Here is an 18,818-nt window from a genome sequence, read left to right as displayed (position 1 = left end):
GGCGCCGGGGGAGATCGCCTCCTTGACTAGTAATGTGACCACAGTCAATGAAGAGCTCAGTTTTGAGACAATGTTTCAGAGTCCAAGTATACCCCGGCTATTCCGCGTTGTCAATATCCCAAGTGCGAACCCGGAACTCCGACGCAATAGCCGGGGTTTTGGGACAGCCCGCACCTATCAGATGGCCAACCATCCTATAGGCTTGGAATGACATGACAGTATTTGAAATAGAGAGGTGGTATTATTTATAGTTGAGTGCTGGGCAGTCATTCAAAGGTAAAACCCGCTAATTCATCCCAGTCAAATGCTTCTAAGAAGGGATCTAAATCGCCAGAAGCCTGTTATAGTATTAACAATAGATATTCGGAAATTGCTGGACTGACTTACCATGAGGCCGAGATCATCTGGCAGAGGAACATTGAGTTCAGGGACATATTGCGGCGGCACGGGTTGAAGGCTATTCAAACCCAGAATCTGAAGGGAGTTAGCAATAGAAAAGACAGTGTTATAGCTCCACGAACTTGATTGGATTTGAAGTTACCCATGCCTAGCTCTCCCAAGTGAGAGCAGTTGGCGTGCTGAGAGAACAGTGTTTGGGCAAATAGGATGACGCGCTCTACAACCTCCTGCTTGTAGGCGGTTGCTTGTGTTGGCCATAATTTGGCCTTTACAAGTGCAAGAATGGTGGACATGAAAAAGTATTCCTTTGCTCCTTTGATCACCTGGAGAAGCCGGGCCTCAAGACAGGTCAAAGCGACCTCTACCAAGGAGACTAATGACTCGGGCAGTCCTGGGAGAGTATGAAGCAGGGTAACGGAATTAACGGCTACAGAGATCAGCACAAGTCAGCGTTAAAGAGGTGGAAACATACCGCGGTTACCTGCTACCTCATGTAGAAGCTGGCATATTGAGCAAGATGCCTGTACAGTCCAATCACCAAGATTGCACAGAGACAAAGATCTCGACCTCTCATGCAGTCGTTTCTGTGTCGAGAGCATCATAGTCACCAGCTCCAGCCGCGCCCTGGCGGATGGAGCAAACAAAGGATCTCGTGACGCCTCAATAGCAAATGGAGTATGAATCGATAGAAGACTAAGTCCGAGCTTATTCTCCAGCATAGCTTGCGTTAAGATCACTTTGTCACCTGTTTGGGTGCTGCCGAGTTCGGAGACTTTCCAATTGGGTATCTTCGACAGATGCCGGTTCAGTTCCCAATCCAAGCGGAGAATCTCATCATAGCGACATCTTATTCGTGGAGAGTGCATCAGCCTGCAGGCTTTTAAGCGCAATGACAGGCTTGGGGTAAGGACTGCTTGGAAAGAGCAGTCGGTGAATTCCTCCAGCGGTCGCTCCACTGGCAGCTCTTCAATGTCCTCTTGAAGATCAGAGTCATTAACATTAAGAGGCGGCGCCGTGTCATAATCGGATTCTTGCACGCAAGGCGGCATTCCCCGCTCATTAGCGACCTGGAGATCGAGTTCCACGATGGTGGTCCATATGCGCCTGCGCATTTCTCTGTTGAAGGGTGAGATCTTGGCGTACAAACTAGGGTCTCGATGATATCCAGCTAACATGGCCTTTTTCACCAGCGTTGCGCTTGAAAGCCAGGCTTTGCTGCGCTTCATACCATGCTTGTTTTGGGCAATTATTAGCAAGATATGCAAACGGAGAACGGTAATGTCTGAGCGCTTAATGGGAGCGTTCTCTATCCACTTTTCAGCAAACAGGGTCCAATCCAACGCGGTATAACACCGCAAGCTCGACCCATTCTTGAGTTCGAGGCTAGCGAGGTCTGCAAGGTTCCATGCACAGGCGAGGACAAGGAGCAACTGGACAGCAAATGTTGGGGAAATGAGCTCAGGACTGGCTGTACGGGCCCAGAATTCATCAAGCTCCTTTAGGAAAGACGGAACGTGGAGTATCCTATGTGTGGACTCGATATATGTGAGGAACAAAACGACCAGTTCATCCACGACTGGCCGAGACGGAAGCAACGCAAGCAGGGACAGTGTATCGGTGTCCGGGATAGGCTCGCTCAGCGGTTTGATCTTCCAAAGACCCCTCGACACCCTCATCAGGTCAGGCCGAAGAGCAGATAGATGAGGACTTGAAAGTCGAATCTCCTCTGCAAAGGTTCTGAGATCGGGAAACTACTCGAGTTAATGGATGCCCAAAACGATAAATGTATGGCAAGAGTACCTGAGCAATGAGGCTCGCAAAGATGCCTGACCCGTTGAAGCGAGTCTTTGTATCTCTCCCCCTCATCATGATTCGAGGCGAGAGGTCGAGCGGCTGTGATGGAGAAACCGGAGGCTCATCTTCCTGCACCGAGCTGGTGCGCGAGTCGGCCTGTGTGGCAGGGTGGTGTCTGTGACGGTGCAAGATTTCGGGGCTGTTCATGAATTCCTGGTTGACAGCAGCCTTTGGGGCACCTAGAACAGTCTCCAGAAAGCGATCGCGCTTCTCCTCCACAGGGCATGCCGCCGGCATCGAATTCGTCAGTTGAGGCCGAGACGACTTGCTTATCCCCGAGTCTGGGGTCGGGTGGGCGACCGGCGGATCGACCAGGTGCATAGTAGGCTGCGTCCGGGGGGCGGAAACCACTCGGTCGGGGAAAGACGAAGCTTCCACCGTGCTCGGTTGTTGCCACAGAAAGCCATCTTCGTAGGAGCACTTGGTGGGCGATTTCCCCTTCAGACACCGGCCACATGTCGGATACTCGCGGTCGCATTTCAGTTTCCTGCTGCGGCACTGCGAGCAGGCGATGGTCCGTCTCCGCCTCTTCCGGACGCGATGCGGCTGCGGCGGTGGGGGTTGCACGTCGGCCATCTCAACGCTCCTCTGGTACCTACCCTCTCATATTTCGGAATCTCCTGAGCAGATGAGAGGCTTGAGTGCAGATAAAACCACGGCTTACGTGTGTTGGACGGGCCGGCCCTCTTAGCCGTAACTGGCAGTTCCGCCCGCATCCGGTCCGGACTCCCGAGTACAGTCAGGCCATTATAAATGGTGCAGCCTTGTTCATGTCGAGATTGGTGGCAAGGTGAGCAATAGCCTATCTGCGGTTATAGGTTGTATTGTATATCGATACAAGCGCTGCATGACCCCAGAAGTCAGACAAGAATCCATATTTACTTGGAGTAACTTCAAGATTCGGAGTTAAGATCCTGCCCTGATTCATGGTACCTTTCTCCACGTGGCAGTCGTCTACCGGAACAAACGAAGCTTAAGGTGTTTTGGAAGCCGAGAGCCTCCATGCCTTAGTCGCGAGATGGCTCAGATTGGAGAACTAGAACTGTACATTGCTCCAATGCCACGCTCACTACTATGAGTGCGGACCAGCTCTGCACCAACCGTCCTACGTACTAGATAGATATACATCAACAACACAACTTAAGCTCATAATGAGTCATTATTTTGTGAACATGCGGTGTTGATACTCGAGAACACAGAGCTTTCCCCAAAACTCGGCCTTGTGACCGGAAGAACAGGACGAACAATTACTCCGCTCCGTAGGCAGGGACGTTTGCATTGTATTAGGAATACTAGACTTCAATGAGGCAAATATCGAATACACCCCCTGGACGAGCTTCCGTGGAATGCTAGGCAGAAACAAGCTTAAGATCGCCCCATGCGTGTACTTGCAAATAGTGTGTAGGGTCCTTCGGAGATAATCCTCGGATTTCTCGGGGAATTGTCAATTCCCGAACTGTTGTCATGAGCTATATAGCTTCTCTCGCCCGCAACCTCAGCAGTAAAGTCAAAATCCTCGTATATATCTTGAAACTACAGTGTATACTCAAAGCATTATAACCATCCCCACGCCTAGATTGCGCGCACAATGCTCCGATCCCTCCTTTCAATCACCGGCCTACAACGCGAAGATTACATTTTCCCCACAGTCGACCCTAAAGAAGATGGCATAGACTGCAAGAAGGATTGCGCAAATTGCACAATAGAGTTCCCGGCAAAAGTTAAAATCGAAACGTCGTTACCCTTCTACGGCCATATCAAACAGTTTCACACACATGTCCTCGTTGCGACGGGGAAATCAGACTGGAAGGAGAAGGTCGAGAATGAGCCTGGGAGCTTGATGGAGGCGATTCATGATTCGTCGGGGTCGAAGCATGGAGTAAGTGTTTCATATGAATGTTGAAGTCCGTGGGAAGAACGCATGCCTAACTGTGTTCATAGCGCATGATGGTCTCAGCATCAAATCTCCGATCACCACAGACTGAGGACGGCTCTACAGGGAATGGGACAACCGTCCTTCTCCTCCCATCGTTTACCTTCATCGACTCCGTAAACACCAGCGACGTAACCGACCTCATCACCAACTTCATCGATGCACCTCTCTCAAACCCCTCGGCATCAAAGACTCTCACACCACCCGCAAACTCGAGATTAAAACCCCGGCCCTGCGAATACGACTACGTCGTCCTCCTCTGCTCGCACAAGCGTCGCGACGCCCGCTGCGGCATCACAGCACCTTTAATAAAGCGCGAACTCGAGCGGCATCTTCGGCCCAAGAGCCTGTATCGCGACGCAGACGACGAGCGGCCCGGCGGCGTGGGCATCTTCTTCGTCTCGCATGTCGGCGGGCACAAGTTCTCAGCAAATGTGCTGGTTTACCGCAAGAAGGAACAGCAGATGATTTGGCTGGCAAGGGTGAGGCCTGAGCATTGTGAGGGGATTGTTAATTATACGCTGCTCCAGGGGAAGGTGGTGCATCCGGAGTCGCAGTTGAGGGGTGGGTTTGATCGGGCGAGGGGGTTGACGAGTTGGTGATGGATGAGATTGGAGGGGGGAAAGTGTTGTCCTTTTGTCTCCTATACCCAACTGCAAAGCATGGTAGAACTAGTAGTACTGCTTAATATTTGTCCAATAGAAAGAGTATAGAAGTTAATTCGAGGGGGTGACCCTTTGGGACGACACGCTACGTCACCCACACTCTCCACCCGCGTTAATTGATTTACGCGCACGCGACGGGTCAACAACCGTTGACAGGCACTGCTGCCACCACCACCACCACCAGCAAAGGGCACCCTTGTCTACATATTCGTCTAATATATTGCCAAACGGCCTTATAACTTATACATCTCAGCTTTGTATATCAAACCGTCCGAAATGCAATAATGCCTAGCGCTGCTGCCTCGGAGATTGCGGCCCACGCGGCCGCTCTGCGCGCCGAACTGAAGGAGTGGGAGAGGGGATTTGCAGCTGCCAATGGAGGACGGAAAGCTGGACGGAATGACATCAAGCAGGTTCCTGAGATTGGTATGTTCCTTTTCTCAGATATGGTAGGTTGTTGAGAGTTGAGAACCCAGCTGATTATTTCCAACCATAGCCGCCAAATACAAAGAATACTCGCGACTGAAGGCGGAAGAATCAACTGCTAGCAAGAAAGAGAAGGGACAATCGCACTCGCACTCACAACAAACTGAGTCACAAGATGGACATAAGAAACGGAAGCACTCCTCTCCCCATGGGCCAGACCAAGCGCACACGCATACCCAAACAGCATCAACCCCACGAAAATCCACCGGTGGGATCTTCCAAACGCCCTCGAAAACACGAACAGCACATCCCTCGACCGTCGACCCATATGACTCGCCCTCTGTACTCCGCCGCCTCTTCAGTCCCTCAACACACGTGCAATCATCCTCCCCGCTGAAAACCGCCATCGGCCCGACGCCGCAACGAGACGGCAAAGCTCTTGGACTCTTCGACCTCCTCTCAGAATCGGGCGGAAGTACTGCGACTCCATCTGCTACTCGGATAGCAAGTCTAAATGGGATGGCGGCGCAGACGCCGTCGAAGAAACGCAAGGTGATGGATACGATTGCGGAGGAAGGCGAGGAGGGTGACGAGGAGGGAGAAATGGAAGAGTCGCATCGCGTGGAACGCACACCTGCTTCATCGGGGAAGAAGTATATGCTCTCTGCGCTGTTTGCGACGCCTACGACGCTTCGGTACTCGGCTATGGTTGAGGATGATCCGTCTACTTCGAGGAATCTACTTGGGAATCTCACAGGCGCAAACGATAACCAGCCTACGCAACAAGTACCACCACAACAAACAAACTCCGACACCGCAAACCTCGAAACACCCTCTTTCCTACGCCGCTCCACATCCGGCCTCTACTCATCCAGCCAAGGTGTAGGAGGCATGACCGGCCTAAGCCCGATTCCCGTCCGCAAACCACCGCAATTCGTCGGAAAAGGCCTCTCGCAGCTCGTACAGGGATTGCGCGACATGGAAGAGGAACGAATGGAAGATGAATGGGACATACTCCGCGAGATCGAGATCGAGCAGGAGCAGGAGCAGTCAAACGTCGATGTCGCGGATAGCCAGGCCCCTGACGCGATGGGACGGACGTACAAGAAGAGGGGTCAGAAGAGGACGACGAGACTTGTCAAAATGAAGCCGGTTGTCTCAGCGCCGCCGAGGTCGCGGCCGAGTCGAAACTCGCAGTCTCTGTCGCAGCCTCAGCATGCTCCATTGTCGAACCTAAGCGCGAATACCAAGGACAACGAAGGCGCAGAGAGTGAATTCGAGGATGAATGGGAGGCAATTGCAGAGACGCAAGCATATGCGAATACAAATACCTCCGGAAACGACAACGCCCATGACCTGGTTGGCGACGACCAAGACTCTCTCCACTCCATCTCCGAAGCAGAACCAGACGCAGACTCCAACTCGGATCCTGAGTACGGCGCCGAGCGAAAACCGTTAGCCAGAGCGAAGAGCTTCTCGGAGAAGATGAAGGAGGCCATTGGGGCTGATACTCCTCGATCTGGACCTGGGAACCAGCAAGAGAAGACAAAACAGGCACAGGAACAGGAGAAGAAAAAGAAGAAGGAACGGGAGGGAGACGAAGGGAAGGAGAACAAGAAGCCCTCGACGAGAAAGGTGAACCCGCAGGCTCATGCGAATTACAGGTCGTTGAAAATTCGGAATAGAGGCGGGAGAGGGGGGAGGAATTTTGGAAGGTTTCGGCGGAGGTGAGCGACTTGAACAGGACTATGAGTTACGACTATTGTTTGTCTGTTTGAGATTTATTATTTCGTCGCGTTGCATTGTAGATACCATTTTTAGCGATAGAGGAGTCTATGGTATGTCTGTCTATAAGGTCTATCGATGTGTTTGTTTCCAGCTTAGTCGATAAAGCCATGCCATTCAATCAGTCCGGGATATAACGGTCCCGCGCGTATTGCATTCTTCTCGCTAGAGAATCGCGGTCTCTTCCTGAATGATGGCGTCTTCGAGAGTCATGCGGCTTCCCAACCCCGCCACGTCCCCGACCACCTCTATAAACAGGAGTTGATGTCCTGTCTGGCGCCGCGGGCTGCGAATGGCTGGCTTCTGCGGCTGGATCCCCATATTGCACATTGCGATCCCAGTCCTCCAAAGACGTATACGGACTCCGCAGCCAAGCCTGAAGTTCATGTAGGAACAAGGAAGCATTCTCCCTTCCAAGAAAGTCCCGCAGGAGTTCCTCAGCCTGTCCAGCACTTCCCTTGATATCGACGGTCCGGAGGATAGCTATTATATACTCGAGGAGGAACTCGGCATTGTTCCCCCGCCGACTCTCAAGTCTTTGTTGCCCTGGCCGAGTTACCTGGGAGTCCGATTGAGTGTCAGGATTCAGGAACTCAAAGACTCGGAGTTCCCGCCGAATCCATTTGCGGGCTCGCGAAACTAGCTCTTCATCTGTGTTGAACATGTCGGGCGTAAACTCGCGGTATTGGGACAGGCGGTTGGAGCCGACACGGAGGGAATATAGGCGGTTGCGGTAGACATGCTGCCTTCTTCTGATGGGGTCGTCGGGCGTCTGTGGCGGGGGGCTCCGGGGACGTCGCGGGCGACGAGTGTTTCGATAAAATGGTCTGTTGTGTGGGAAGTGGGCATTAGATGGCGCATCAGCCGATGCTTGAGGGACTGCAGGCAGCTGGTACGTTTGCGGACCATCGGGCTTATCGAGATTGTACTTGACGGAGGATACGTCACTCTTGCCTGTGGGCGAGTTAGTACTTGCAATAGGTGTGGGAAAGCAGAAGGCACATACAGAGGGGACAGTTGCGACGCTGCTCAAGCCAGTTCACGAGGCAGAGAAAGTCGAAATTCGCATGGTTGCAGGACACCGCGATTGCACGTTCTGTGATGGGTTCCAGACAGATGACGCAGGGATCGGAGACATCCTCTTGATGCTGGGAGTGCTCCTGCGCTACCTCCTGTAGGGTTCTCTGCAGAATCTGCTGCTGGATGTCGGCATCATCGGTCATCAGTCGAGAGCCGCGCTGGTTTGAGAAAATTGGCTAGCCGGGTGAGAAGAGATCATTTGTGAGGTTGGTTTGCGAGAGCTTGGAACGTCAACGGGCCGGTCACGTTTGTTGGCGGCGGCGGCAACTTTTTCGGAAGCTTCAAGGGAAACACTTCCTCTCAACTTCCGAGGCTCTGCTGGAAATCTAGTTCCTCATCCGGGGCGAATATACTCCTGCTCGACTATTCCTTGCATATCGTTATCATGTTGATGGAAATATGATCAAGAGATCCGCCAAAGCAGTGATCTCTGAGAACTACGCAAAAATGGCGCGCGGAGCAGCCAACGGCTCCTTCATGGAGTACCACCCTGCCTCACGGACGATTACAGGATTGAAACGGTGGTCTTCCATTAACAAGGATCTTCCAGGTAAGTCTTTCTTGCCCCTTGTATCGCCAAGAAGATAACTTTTGACATTTTGCCCTTTCAAGGTCCCTCACAGGTAAGAGCGATTCACGTGTACGACTTCGACAACACATGTAAGGCCAGATTCTTGAGTCGTGGGCTTCGAACATCCCCCGGTTAATACCTGTATTCAGTATTCTCGAGTCCGCTTCCGAACCCACAGCTATGGAACGGTCCCAGCATCGGATTTCTGCAAGCCTACGAAAGCTTCGCAAACGGAGGATGGTGGCACGACCCTACGCTCCTCTCTGCAACTGGTGATGGCATAGAGAAAGAAGAACCCCGCGCTTGGAAGGGGTGGTGGAACGAACGGATTGTGCGGACTACATACCCAACACATATGCGACATTCACTAATTCTCTAGGCGCAATTGGTCGAGTTGAGCATGAAACAAAAGGATGCCCTCACAGTGCTCTTAACTGGCCGGAGCGAAGCTGGGTTCTCTGAGCTCATCAAACGCATGGTCGACAGTAAAAAGCTCGAGTTTGATCTCGTGTGCCTGAAGCCCGAAGTCGGGCCCAATGGCGAGCGGTTCTCGTCGACTATGGATTTCAAACAGACATTCCTTGAGGATATTGTTCTTACTTATGAGCAGGCTGATGAGATTCGGGTCTACGAGGATCGCCCTAAGCAGTAAGTATCGCCGCACCGTATTTGCAAGTCTGAGGTTCTCTGATTTCTAACTTGTTGCCAGTGTCAAGGGCTTCCGTGACTTCTTTGAGAAACTGAACCGGAGCTACCAAATGAATGGTTCCGACACGCGAAAACCTCTCACAGCTGAAGTGATTCAGGTAGCCGAAGAGACCATGTATCTCCCCCCTGTAATTGAAGCAGCTGAAGTGCAACGTATGATCAATTCGCATAACGTTGCTACTCGTGACCCGGCTTTAAATGTGAGCAAATCGCCGTATGGTCGGCTATGCATCAGACGCACCACATATTTCACTGGGTATCTTATCCCGAATTCGGACTCGGATCAACTAATCAGGCGGATACTAAATCCCCTGGTGCCTTCGGGGCTTGCTGAATCAAATGACTTGAAGTATATGGCTAACAGTATCCTAATCGCTCCGCGACCCGCAACTCGTTCAATACTGGACAAAGTTGGTGGACTTGGCAAGAAGCTCAGCTGGATCGTCACTGGGACTGGTGTCTTTGAGAACAAAGTTTGGGCCGCTCGCCTTCAGCCTGTGCCAGACACAGAGAGATATCACACAGAGAACAGAGTTCCATTCGTGGTCCTAGCAGTGCGCAAGGGCGCTCGCCCAATTGATGCCCAGAAAATCCATAACTGGCACCCTATCCCCTCTGACAATGCTCTTAAAATAGAGAGTGTGGTCGGAGAAAAGGTCGTCCTCCGCATCGAAGAAGAGAATGCAAGTGACTACGATAACCGCTTCATGAACAAGACTAGCAAGAGACGCCATCAGCAAGAACGGGACGAAGATATCCTGTACCCACCCCAAAGTGCCCCCGAAGGCCCGCAGGGTCGACAACACCACGGCTGGCCGCGACATGGTAATAACAACCGCAACCAGCACGATGATGGACCTCGTCGTGGAGGTTTCCGCGGTCGTGGCCGTGGTGCCGGCCCGCGAGGTAGAGGGTACTCGCACGCGAACCGCGGAGGCGGACGCGGCAGAGGTCGCGGACATAATGCAGGCCCTGCAGGCTATAGGTCTCTCGATGACCATAGCGGGTATGAAGGAGGAGGTGGTGGAGGTGGTAGTGGCGGCGGCGGTTATGAGGACAAATCGGCCATGAACTATTAGTTACCTGGCCTAGCTTTGTTCGCTTCGGAACTATAGTTCATCTTCCTCGGATTCAAGTTAGGACCCGTGTAGGTACGGATACACGGCAAGCTTCGTTTTCCTTTGTATTACTATGCATTCATTGCAGCTTCGGCGCTAGAGTTTACCAAGTCAAGGTCATTGTCCGATGACCCAGAAAAAAATTCGAGATGCAGACAAGTCTGTAAAGCGTTATGGGCCTGTGGTATGGAGTTTCAATCATTCATCCATCGAACCAGGTTACTTCGTTTCCTTTGATCATAAACATCAGCGAATGGTTCGTTGATGTACTTTCTCGAAATACTATATTCCATGTATCGTATCAGACAACCGAAGAAGTCACAAGAATCAGGTATTTCACTATTATTGTTCAAGATCTTGTCTTTGTGCAACATTTCGTAGCACCTCGATACCAACGGCCAGTGACATATGCCGAGTAAGGTCTGACCTGCATCTGGCGAAAGATGTAGTTCAAATTGTCTTGGCGGCTCCATTCCAGTGGTATTTCCAGGAAGGGACCCATAGGTTATTAGTCTGGAAGGCACGGTGGTCGCTCCTTCCTGAAGAAGCTGAATACCGAGGAAGGTGCGACCCAGTGCTGACAAAAGTAGAAGGTACGATAGTCGCCCCTTCCTTTTTAAGGTGATACATGCGGAGGAAGGTGCGATGCAGGTAGGACTTCGGTCGCGGGCGTAGTTGCCTTCTTGAGAACACGCTATAAAGCTATAGAGTTCAATATGGTTGAGGGCCTCATACTAGTACCCGTGGTATCAGATTCGGGTTGTGCAAGCCGTTCATTGCTCGGCTTGAAGACCCTCTTCTCTAACAGAAGCCTTCTCTCCGGCTTCAATCGTAGCAACAGGCTCTGTCGAGTCCTCTTGCTCGCTGTCCAACACCGCGTCGCTCTTCTGTGGTGTTGAATCTTCCTGTTCGTTCCCACCCTCTCTCAAGACGCCACCTTTTCGAGATGGAATGGTCTGCATAAAAGCCTCGCCCCAGTCTTGCAGCTGCAGCCAGCGAACCATGATCTCCACAACATGGTTTGTCGCGAGAACAGAGCGCGACGCCATCTGGATATAATCGCCAATTGGCAGCTTTGCCGTCTTGATTCCGAGCTCCGTTGCTCGCTTGTGGCAGATTCCCTTGTGGCGGTTCTTGTCCACTAGCCCTCCGATAATATACGTACTGTATGGCTTGAGTTCCGTTAGGGTATCCGGACTGTCACTAGACAAGTAGACAATCTCTCCGTCCTCGGGCTTCGCGTCCGCTTTATTCTCAAAAGGCCCAACGAGCTTCCCTCCTTGTGGACCTTGCATCCATTCAGTTGCCTGGTTCGCAGCAAAGAGCCAGTCCTCGTCCAAGAAGCGGACATTTTTCCAATGCTCATGGGTTCTGTGCAGGGTTGTTTCAAAGCGCTCCTTTAGCAACTTGTTGAATGAGGACAGTACGAGATGCCCTTTGAATGGTGATCTATTATTCTCCGAGTAGGACCGCGTCAATTGTTGCGCCAAAGATACCCGTTCCTTCTCCATCATGAGGTCGTCGAATCCGCAGTCGATGACCAGAGTAATTGGAAGCTGTGTCGTTCTTTGACCTTTCCTGCCCGTCGAAGGGAATAACTTTGCCAATTCCTCCTTTGTATCTTTGCCTTGCCTTTTCGCTTCCTCCCAGGCTTCGCGCTTCTTGAGCTTCCTCGCGGTGGCTTTCTCCTTCCGTATCACCTTGCGGTGTTCTCGTTCTGCTTCCCATGCTTCGCGCTGGCGCTGCTTCCTCAATTGCCGCTTCGATAGATTCTGTGAAGTTGCCTCGGACTCGTTTTCCGCAGTTGTTGGCTCCTCCGATTCTTTCTCTGGAGTTGTTGCGGGAGCGGTGTTTTCTGTGTGAGCTTGCTCGAGCTTCTCATCCTGCCCGCCGCAAATTGCGCCGGTCATTAGCGGCTCGGTGTCATGCGACTCGTCAGTGTCGAGCTTCTGGATCTTCCTGGGCCGTTCTTCTCCCTCCATTCTCTTTGCGCGACTGAATAATCCGTTTGTGGTAATCGTCGTGAGTGCAAGAAAAAAAAGCTTCGGCTTAGAGCAAGCCCCACATCTGGCAAGTGTATGCCGCTGCTTTAACGGTCAGGTGATCTTGATAGCTCTAACCAACGTACTCAAATCACGTACGAATAAATGTGAATTGATATAACCCGCGTCTTGCTGTAGCTCGGTACTCGGTGGTACATAATGCACTATTTTCCAAATGCATGACCGTGACAAACTCGAAGTGGACGATCATCTGGTGAGCTCGCAACCAATCACAGCCCCCGTAGCACCAATGACCAAACTCAGATCCTGTCACATGACTACAGCCCTCCAACTTCTCCGCCAGCTCCATCATCATCACGAGAATATCCCGAGCGAAGCACCCCCTCACAAACGCAATTGAAGGCCACTGCCGACCCCGTCAGTAGCCGCCACCATGCCTCAAGATATGCCCCCCGTCGGGGGCTACCGGCCAGTGCAGTACAAGGTACGCTACGCCAAACCGAACCTCCCTTCGTGACATCGAGCGCCCGAGTCGAGTGGACGACGCCACGGAATCACAGCGCCAATTGGACCACTATGCTACCGGATCGAGTCTGCGATGCTAATATGATTTTATCTGACAGCGCAACGTCCCCGCCCGCGGCTTCCGCCCCATCTACTACCTCGTCGGCATGCACCTATTCATGGCGTACGGATATTACAAGCTCTTCCACGGTATCCGGGAACAGAAGTACGCTTTCTCCGAACTCAATTCACTCGCCTTTTATATTCAGCCCGAAAATGCCAGTATCATCATAACTAACAACCAAACAGCGAACTCGCCCGCGAGAAGATCTGGGGCCGTCTACACATCCTCCCCCTCCTGCAGGCCGAGGAAGACCGCGACCAGGTCCGTCGCGCGATTGCGGACGCGAACCGCGAGAAGCAGCTTACGGGTGAGGTGACAAAGGTTTACAACTCTGACCGGTGCGTATCGCGTTCCCTGTTTCCCTGTCCTGAGTGTTTGGTGGGGGTCGGGATTGGAACTGTTTGTGCTGATGGGGTCTGTTGGTTTTTAGTTTCGTTCGTCCTACGTTTGCTGTTGTGCCTGCGAAGGCTTATGATTAGATTGGAGGTGTGGATGGTCGAGAGAGGTGATTGGGTGGGCTTATGGGAAAGGAACTTGTGCAGGGTGCTTGAAAGGTGAGGTGGAATTGAGACTATCGAGTCGTTATGAGACGAAGGGGGGAAACATGTACTACTGTAGATATACCGTCTGCGAAGGGGCAGACTAGATTCACAACAATTTCTCATTTGTTTTGTTCTTGTTGACTGCCATCTTATGCTTCAACAATGCGAGTAAACTATACTAAAAGTGGGATGTATTACAAGAGTGCGATATCAGATGACGCTGTCCACTAAGTTCAAAGTAAATATTGAAGATCTATTTTTATTCCAGTGATCAAACAATTATACGCTGAAGAGAATAATATACAAAGCCAATGTATGCATGTACCTAATGATCCGCCCACACTTGGCGAGGTAGGTCCTCAACCAAACATGTCTGCGACGCCAGATAGATCTGGCCCATCGTTTATATCGACTTTGTGCCCCTGCTGCCCATCCATCTCATTGCTCATGAACCTCTCCTGGAGGGCGCTGCGTGCTTTGCGGCGTTCTTCGCGGGATCCCAAGATCTTGCCTTGCTCGGCAATACTGACTCCTCTCAAGCTCTCGAGAAGGTCAAGGACCAAGGCACGCTGCTGCCGAGCGGACGTCGAGCGCACGAGGGCTGCCTCAGTGGAGGCCACGCGCTGTTCGGTCATGCCGGGGAGGCTGAGTATGAGGGATTTGGGTGTCGGGGTGCTGGCGCCGTAGAGGACCCAGATCGAGGCGATGAGTTGGGCGAGGTCTTTCTGCATATCGACGAAATAAGGCTCGTGCACGGATGTTATACAGGCCTTGAGCACTTCAGAGGAGATGAACTCGCGGATGGTTACAACTGTCTGTGAGTTATGTGGCGGGGCGAAATCTTGCAGGATAGAACGGATGACGCGCGTGATGATGCTACAGCATCTGGTGTCGCGCATGCGGAGGGCATGAGTGCAGAAGAGCATTACGGGCTCGAAAATCTCAGTAGATGAAAGGACAAAATGTCGGATCGAGTCTGCGAGAACTGGTAAGGGTTGGGGTGCGCTAGGATCCGTGGGTTCGTCGTCAGGGTCTGTAAGTCCAAAGGTCAGCTTGATGGGCAAGCTTTTGGGAACTGCGAGGCGTAGTTTACCTCCTCGTTGCGGGTCCAGGAGGCTTGCTACCATGATGACCGCCGAGTAAGTCAGTTGCCGGAGAATACTTTCCGATTTCATTTCGTCAGCCAGGTCACCGTCTCCTAATCCTGCTTTCCGTTGCTCGATGATCTCCCATTCAGAGGTGACTTTTCTGTCGATATTAGTAAATAGTGTGGAAAGCATTGACGGCAGGAACTGAGCCCGGAAGCGGACTGGGCAGTCGTCGATTAGGCACCTAGAGATGTTGAGGAGAACAGAAAACTGGTGAGAGGAGAGGTGAGAGGAGTCCTTGAAAAGGGCCTGTGACAAAGGCCCTGGAAGTTCCGCAAAGCCATAGAAATGCTCACGCAGCCTACTCATGCTGAAAAGCATCGAGTAGCACGACTCTCTGACGGCTCTGACCTTGCCTCTGACAGAGGAAGCGAAACCTTCAAGAGATGAGCGCGAAGCGGTGATTTTGGCATAAAAATCATCTCGACTTCCGGTCGATATACCGGCTTGCCAAAACCTGTCCGTTAGGATGCGCTCAGGAACCCCTCGCATGTCTTGCGGTAGGCCAACCCAGTTCTCCGGGTTATGAAAAGCGTGCGCGTTGCTGTGAGTCTGTTAGCTTAGTGCTCTCCATTTCCGATACTACACCTACCTAACCAGCTGCAGCAAAGTTGGCAGAATAGTTGGAATAACATCATGCCAAAGTGTGCAGGCAACTTGATACGCTGGCTCTGATTTCTTGAGCTTATCAGTTGAGACTGCTAGCATTGTCTTCGTGCCTCTCAATGGCAATTGCTGTATAACGTGTCAGCTTCTGGATGTAGTTCCTATCGCTCGACTGTGTTTTACCTGGAACTTCCTGGTCATTTCCTCCTGCACTGCCTTGCCCTCTGGGTCAAGAGCTGCTTCTGTCCAATCCTCCAATTTCTGTGCTTGTCTCGATTGCATATATGGCCCCACATTCTGCAAACCGAGCAGATTACAGAATCCCTCAAACGTGGAAGACATGTTTCGCAGCTCACCGTCTTGCCAGGCCTGTGTTATCGGCTCCACAAACGAGGCCAGCCGAGTCTGGCGTAGGTAGGGCTCGATGTTGTTTGCACGTTGCCTAATCGAGTTAGTAAAGACGTGGCACCGATGAGTACAAGCCATACATTATGATGAGGAGGACTGATGTAAATTCCATGTGAAGTTTGTCATCAACTCGGTTAGCCATCGTGATCTCCTGGATCTTCGGTTCCAAAAGATCATAGAATGTCTATGAAGGCTGTTAGCAGAGTCTTTCAGTACAAATCATAAGAAGCTCACAGCAAAGTAATCAGCATAGCGACTCGCGAGCCGCCGCAGTTCGTGACTAGCTAGCCCATGTAGCTCTTTCACAGCTTCTGCGTAAGCCGGATACTCCGGCTGATCAGGTAGGCGTGTCATAAGAATGTACTCCAAGACTTTGAGGGCGAAATTAGGGGTCTTATCAAGAGCCTTAGCAGAGATGTCGACAATGAGTTTCACAATTCGCTGTTTCAAGATAGGATCCTATACTCAATTAGCCTCCTTGGTCAATACAACCAAGGCTAGCGCTGAACAGACCTCGAAGTTTCTCTGCATCAACTTGAATGCCCAGGTCTCCAGAACGTTTTCCAGCTCACTGCGCTTTTGCTCCTACTTCTTGTCAGTTGGGCCACAGGAATCAGGAAGTAAACACATACATCTTGCTGAGGCATGTTCCCGTGCAACGACACCCACTTAGTGTAGCCCTTCAAGGTAGCTTCAACAACCGCAAACTGGGTATCTGCGCGCATCAACGGGACAGAGTTCTTCGAGAATGATTTGACTTTGCTGTTCGTTAGCTTGAGATTGGATCGATTGCAACGTAAACTGACCGCTGAAAGGTTCGACCCCGTTGTACAAGGCATCAAGGTTATTGTCAACCCCAAGAAGAATGTGTGGAATAGCCTCTTGCGGTCGTTTTTGGACTATCGTCTCAATAATTGCCGAGCAATAGCGTCGATAATTCCCAACAAAGGCATGTCTCTCCGGGACAGTGTCAATATCTTCATTAAGAAACATTACAGTAGGGTCCTCTGAATCAGTAGGAAGGGCTTCCCAGTGGACAAGACGCTCAGTACAAATGGTCAAGAGTGGAGGAATGAGGTTGATCACGACGTCCGAGTCCCCAACTTTGGATGACGCTATAAGTTTGGACCAAATATGCAGAACTGGAATCGAAACGGTAAGACTGCGATGCTGAACGACGTTTAACATGAGATGAAAAAAGAACGGCAAGTCTGCATTAGGCGCACTCTCGATGGCAAAGCCTTTTTCTTCAAGAAAACCTGCAATGTAGGAAACCATCTGGCGATACGTTAGAGATACTGCAATAATCGGGATTGTCAGACTTACCTCCGACAGCTTTTTGGATACGGTGTACTTGGTGTCATCGGTATCCTCGGGGCCAACGACAGACCACTGAAACAGCTTCAACAAGACATTCAAGGACTCCGTCTCGTACATTAGGTGTACCAATGGCTGAAAGCCCTCGATATCATAGCTGGACCTGCTATATAACGCATGCAAGGCTTCGACGGCGGCCTGAATAGTTTGTTAAAGCGATGTATTGCCTAAACGACATGAGACTTACCAATAACACCTGTTCATCATCGCAAGTAAAAGCTCTGGCTATACTTTGGACACACCCTGAGATCAGGATAGCTCTGGGGATTGACCAAACCAAGACCGATTTCAGGCTCGCCAGAGCCTTCAGGGCGGCATCCTTTGCTTGTTTGGAGTGCTGTATGTTTCCAATGCAGTCTTGAAGGAACTCGCATGTCCGGGCAAGCCAACCTTCATTGCCGCAACGTAGGTCAACCTGGTTGTCTCGTTTTGGGTACGCCTCTTCAAATACAGCCAGCGGCGTACAGATTTCTACCAATGCACGGTTTAGATCGGTTCCGCGTAACGACGAAACAGTGTCTTCTCGATAGAAGATATCTTCCGATAGTGTCTCGAGAACAGATAGGACCAGTTCTTTATGCACAAGACTAGCATTCCAGAACTGGACTAGGCGTTGATCCATATCGAGCCAATCTAACCCCCAGCTTCTCTTGGCAACCTCCGCCCATAGTTGAGGAATCTTGTTTCGAATATACACAGGGTCCTCTGGCTGAATCGATTCGGCAAGCTTCAGCACAATATCCCTCAGACCCACAATCTCATCCGTAGCGGTGAATGAGGTATGGCGTAAGACATGATCGAGAAGAGTCAACCCAAAATACCGGACCAAGGCATCATTCTCCTTCCGTGATGCTAGCAGAAAGCCGTTACGAGCCGCGGAAGGACTTTCCTTTTGCGACTCCACAAATTGCAAGGCCTCTCTGCGGAGCTCGTTTGTCGATGACGGATTGTGGATGAGCTCAAGTGCCCGAACGATATCGACCATGCTCCCGTCCGCCAGTCCATCTTCTGCGGCCATAGTTTCACCGAAGTCAATTGGCCACGAGCTAGATGCGAATTCTGCCTGGATTCTCCCGGGTTGATAGGACCAGCGCGATTAGAATCCGCCAATGCTCGCAGCTGGTGAGAAACGAACAGAAGAAAACCGGGTGTGATGTTTTCTTTTTTATTTACCCTTGTGAACGCAGAAGATTGGGTGATCAAAGCAAGTAAACCGCGTGGCGGCCAACGGCGACTCAGGCAGCACAGTGAACCACGCAAGGCTTTTGGTTAGGCAATGTAGTTGCGGCTGAGGTCCGGATTTCTTGACGAAGATAGCTCGCTTTCGTGCTCTGCTGTAAGAGGGGGAAGGGGGATTCTCCAACCTTCCCCAGCGATGCCTTTCAAAATCCAGAGCCGAATCTCTTGCCTTGACCGAGAAGTTGTTGGTGAATAGTTAACGAAGGCGGTACTCTTACAAGCAGGAGAATTTTCCACGCGCTCATGCTGCAATGACCACACCGACACCGACACGGAGGGGCAGTTCTTTACCGCCCGGTTTATCGATAAGAGCTGCCATCAGATAAGA

At 51.4% G+C, this 18,818-nt stretch overlaps 8 protein-coding genes across 8 annotated transcripts; 4 read left to right on the top strand and 4 right to left on the bottom strand.

Annotated features, from left to right (window-relative positions):
* Positions 1-41: 41 nt before the first annotated feature.
* On the bottom strand, positions 42-2,883 carry BJX68DRAFT_210182 (putative C6 transcription factor). Its single transcript, XM_071037719.1, has 5 exons — positions 2,200-2,883; positions 872-2,150; positions 522-826; positions 388-474; positions 42-338 (listed from the first exon to the last, which is right to left on the bottom strand). The coding sequence occupies exons 1-5, from the start codon at positions 2,827-2,829 to the stop codon at positions 267-269; spliced, it is 2,373 nt and encodes a 790-aa protein (XP_070893199.1). The 5' UTR covers positions 2,830-2,883; the 3' UTR covers positions 42-266.
* Positions 2,884-3,841: 958 nt separating this feature from the next.
* Positions 3,842-4,788, top strand: BJX68DRAFT_272448 (sucrase/ferredoxin-like domain-containing protein; the record flags this gene model as incomplete). The annotated part of the gene is made up of 2 exons (XM_071047210.1): positions 3,842-4,132; positions 4,195-4,788. 2 exons carry the CDS (start codon positions 3,842-3,844, stop codon positions 4,786-4,788), a joined length of 885 nt encoding a protein of 294 aa, XP_070893198.1.
* Positions 4,789-5,135: 347 nt separating this feature from the next.
* Positions 5,136-7,008, top strand: sld2 (the record flags this gene model as incomplete). Its single annotated transcript, XM_071043640.1, has 2 exons — positions 5,136-5,277; positions 5,348-7,008. The coding sequence occupies 2 exons, from the start codon at positions 5,136-5,138 to the stop codon at positions 7,006-7,008; spliced, it is 1,803 nt and encodes a 600-aa protein (XP_070893197.1).
* Positions 7,009-7,073: 65 nt separating this feature from the next.
* Positions 7,074-8,419, bottom strand: BJX68DRAFT_248595 (RING finger domain protein). Its single transcript, XM_071041946.1, has 2 exons — positions 8,069-8,419; positions 7,074-8,016 (listed from the first exon to the last, which is right to left on the bottom strand). The coding sequence occupies exons 1-2, from the start codon at positions 8,283-8,285 to the stop codon at positions 7,184-7,186; spliced, it is 1,050 nt and encodes a 349-aa protein (XP_070893196.1). The 5' UTR covers positions 8,286-8,419; the 3' UTR covers positions 7,074-7,183.
* Positions 8,420-8,589: 170 nt separating this feature from the next.
* On the top strand, positions 8,590-10,500 carry BJX68DRAFT_272445 (rRNA 2'-O-methyltransferase fibrillarin-like protein; the record flags this gene model as incomplete). Its single annotated transcript, XM_071047209.1, has 5 exons — positions 8,590-8,692; positions 8,755-8,802; positions 8,863-9,044; positions 9,093-9,361; positions 9,423-10,500. The coding sequence occupies 5 exons, from the start codon at positions 8,590-8,592 to the stop codon at positions 10,498-10,500; spliced, it is 1,680 nt and encodes a 559-aa protein (XP_070893195.1).
* Positions 10,501-11,162: 662 nt separating this feature from the next.
* On the bottom strand, positions 11,163-12,639 carry trm10 (tRNA (guanine(9)-N(1))-methyltransferase). Its single transcript, XM_071037716.1, has one exon. It carries the CDS (start codon positions 12,519-12,521, stop codon positions 11,313-11,315), a length of 1,209 nt encoding a protein of 402 aa, XP_070893194.1. The 5' UTR covers positions 12,522-12,639; the 3' UTR covers positions 11,163-11,312.
* A 336-nt stretch (positions 12,640-12,975) lies between these two features.
* On the top strand, positions 12,976-13,649 carry BJX68DRAFT_272443 (putative NADH-ubiquinone oxidoreductase subunit GRIM-19; the record flags this gene model as incomplete). Its single annotated transcript, XM_071047208.1, has 4 exons — positions 12,976-13,026; positions 13,166-13,272; positions 13,356-13,508; positions 13,601-13,649. The coding sequence occupies 4 exons, from the start codon at positions 12,976-12,978 to the stop codon at positions 13,647-13,649; spliced, it is 360 nt and encodes a 119-aa protein (XP_070893193.1).
* A 326-nt stretch (positions 13,650-13,975) lies between these two features.
* Positions 13,976-18,765, bottom strand: BJX68DRAFT_248589 (karyopherin MSN5). Its single transcript, XM_071041945.1, has 11 exons — positions 17,439-18,765; positions 17,201-17,389; positions 16,681-17,152; positions 16,507-16,631; positions 16,388-16,459; positions 16,109-16,333; positions 15,955-16,058; positions 15,650-15,908; positions 15,453-15,595; positions 14,806-15,404; positions 13,976-14,745 (listed from the first exon to the last, which is right to left on the bottom strand). The coding sequence occupies exons 1-11, from the start codon at positions 18,267-18,269 to the stop codon at positions 14,072-14,074; spliced, it is 3,693 nt and encodes a 1,230-aa protein (XP_070893192.1). The 5' UTR covers positions 18,270-18,765; the 3' UTR covers positions 13,976-14,071.
* Positions 18,766-18,818: the final 53 nt, after the last annotated feature.

The sequence above is a fragment of the Aspergillus pseudodeflectus genome (genome assembly GCF_044049435.1).
Source record: "Aspergillus pseudodeflectus strain CBS 756.74 chromosome Unknown BJX68scaffold_81, whole genome shotgun sequence".
NCBI classification, from domain to species: Eukaryota; Fungi; Ascomycota; class Eurotiomycetes; order Eurotiales; family Aspergillaceae; genus Aspergillus; species Aspergillus pseudodeflectus.
The sequence above is the reverse complement of the archived record's forward strand: the minus strand, read 5'-3'. Positions and strand labels throughout refer to the sequence as shown.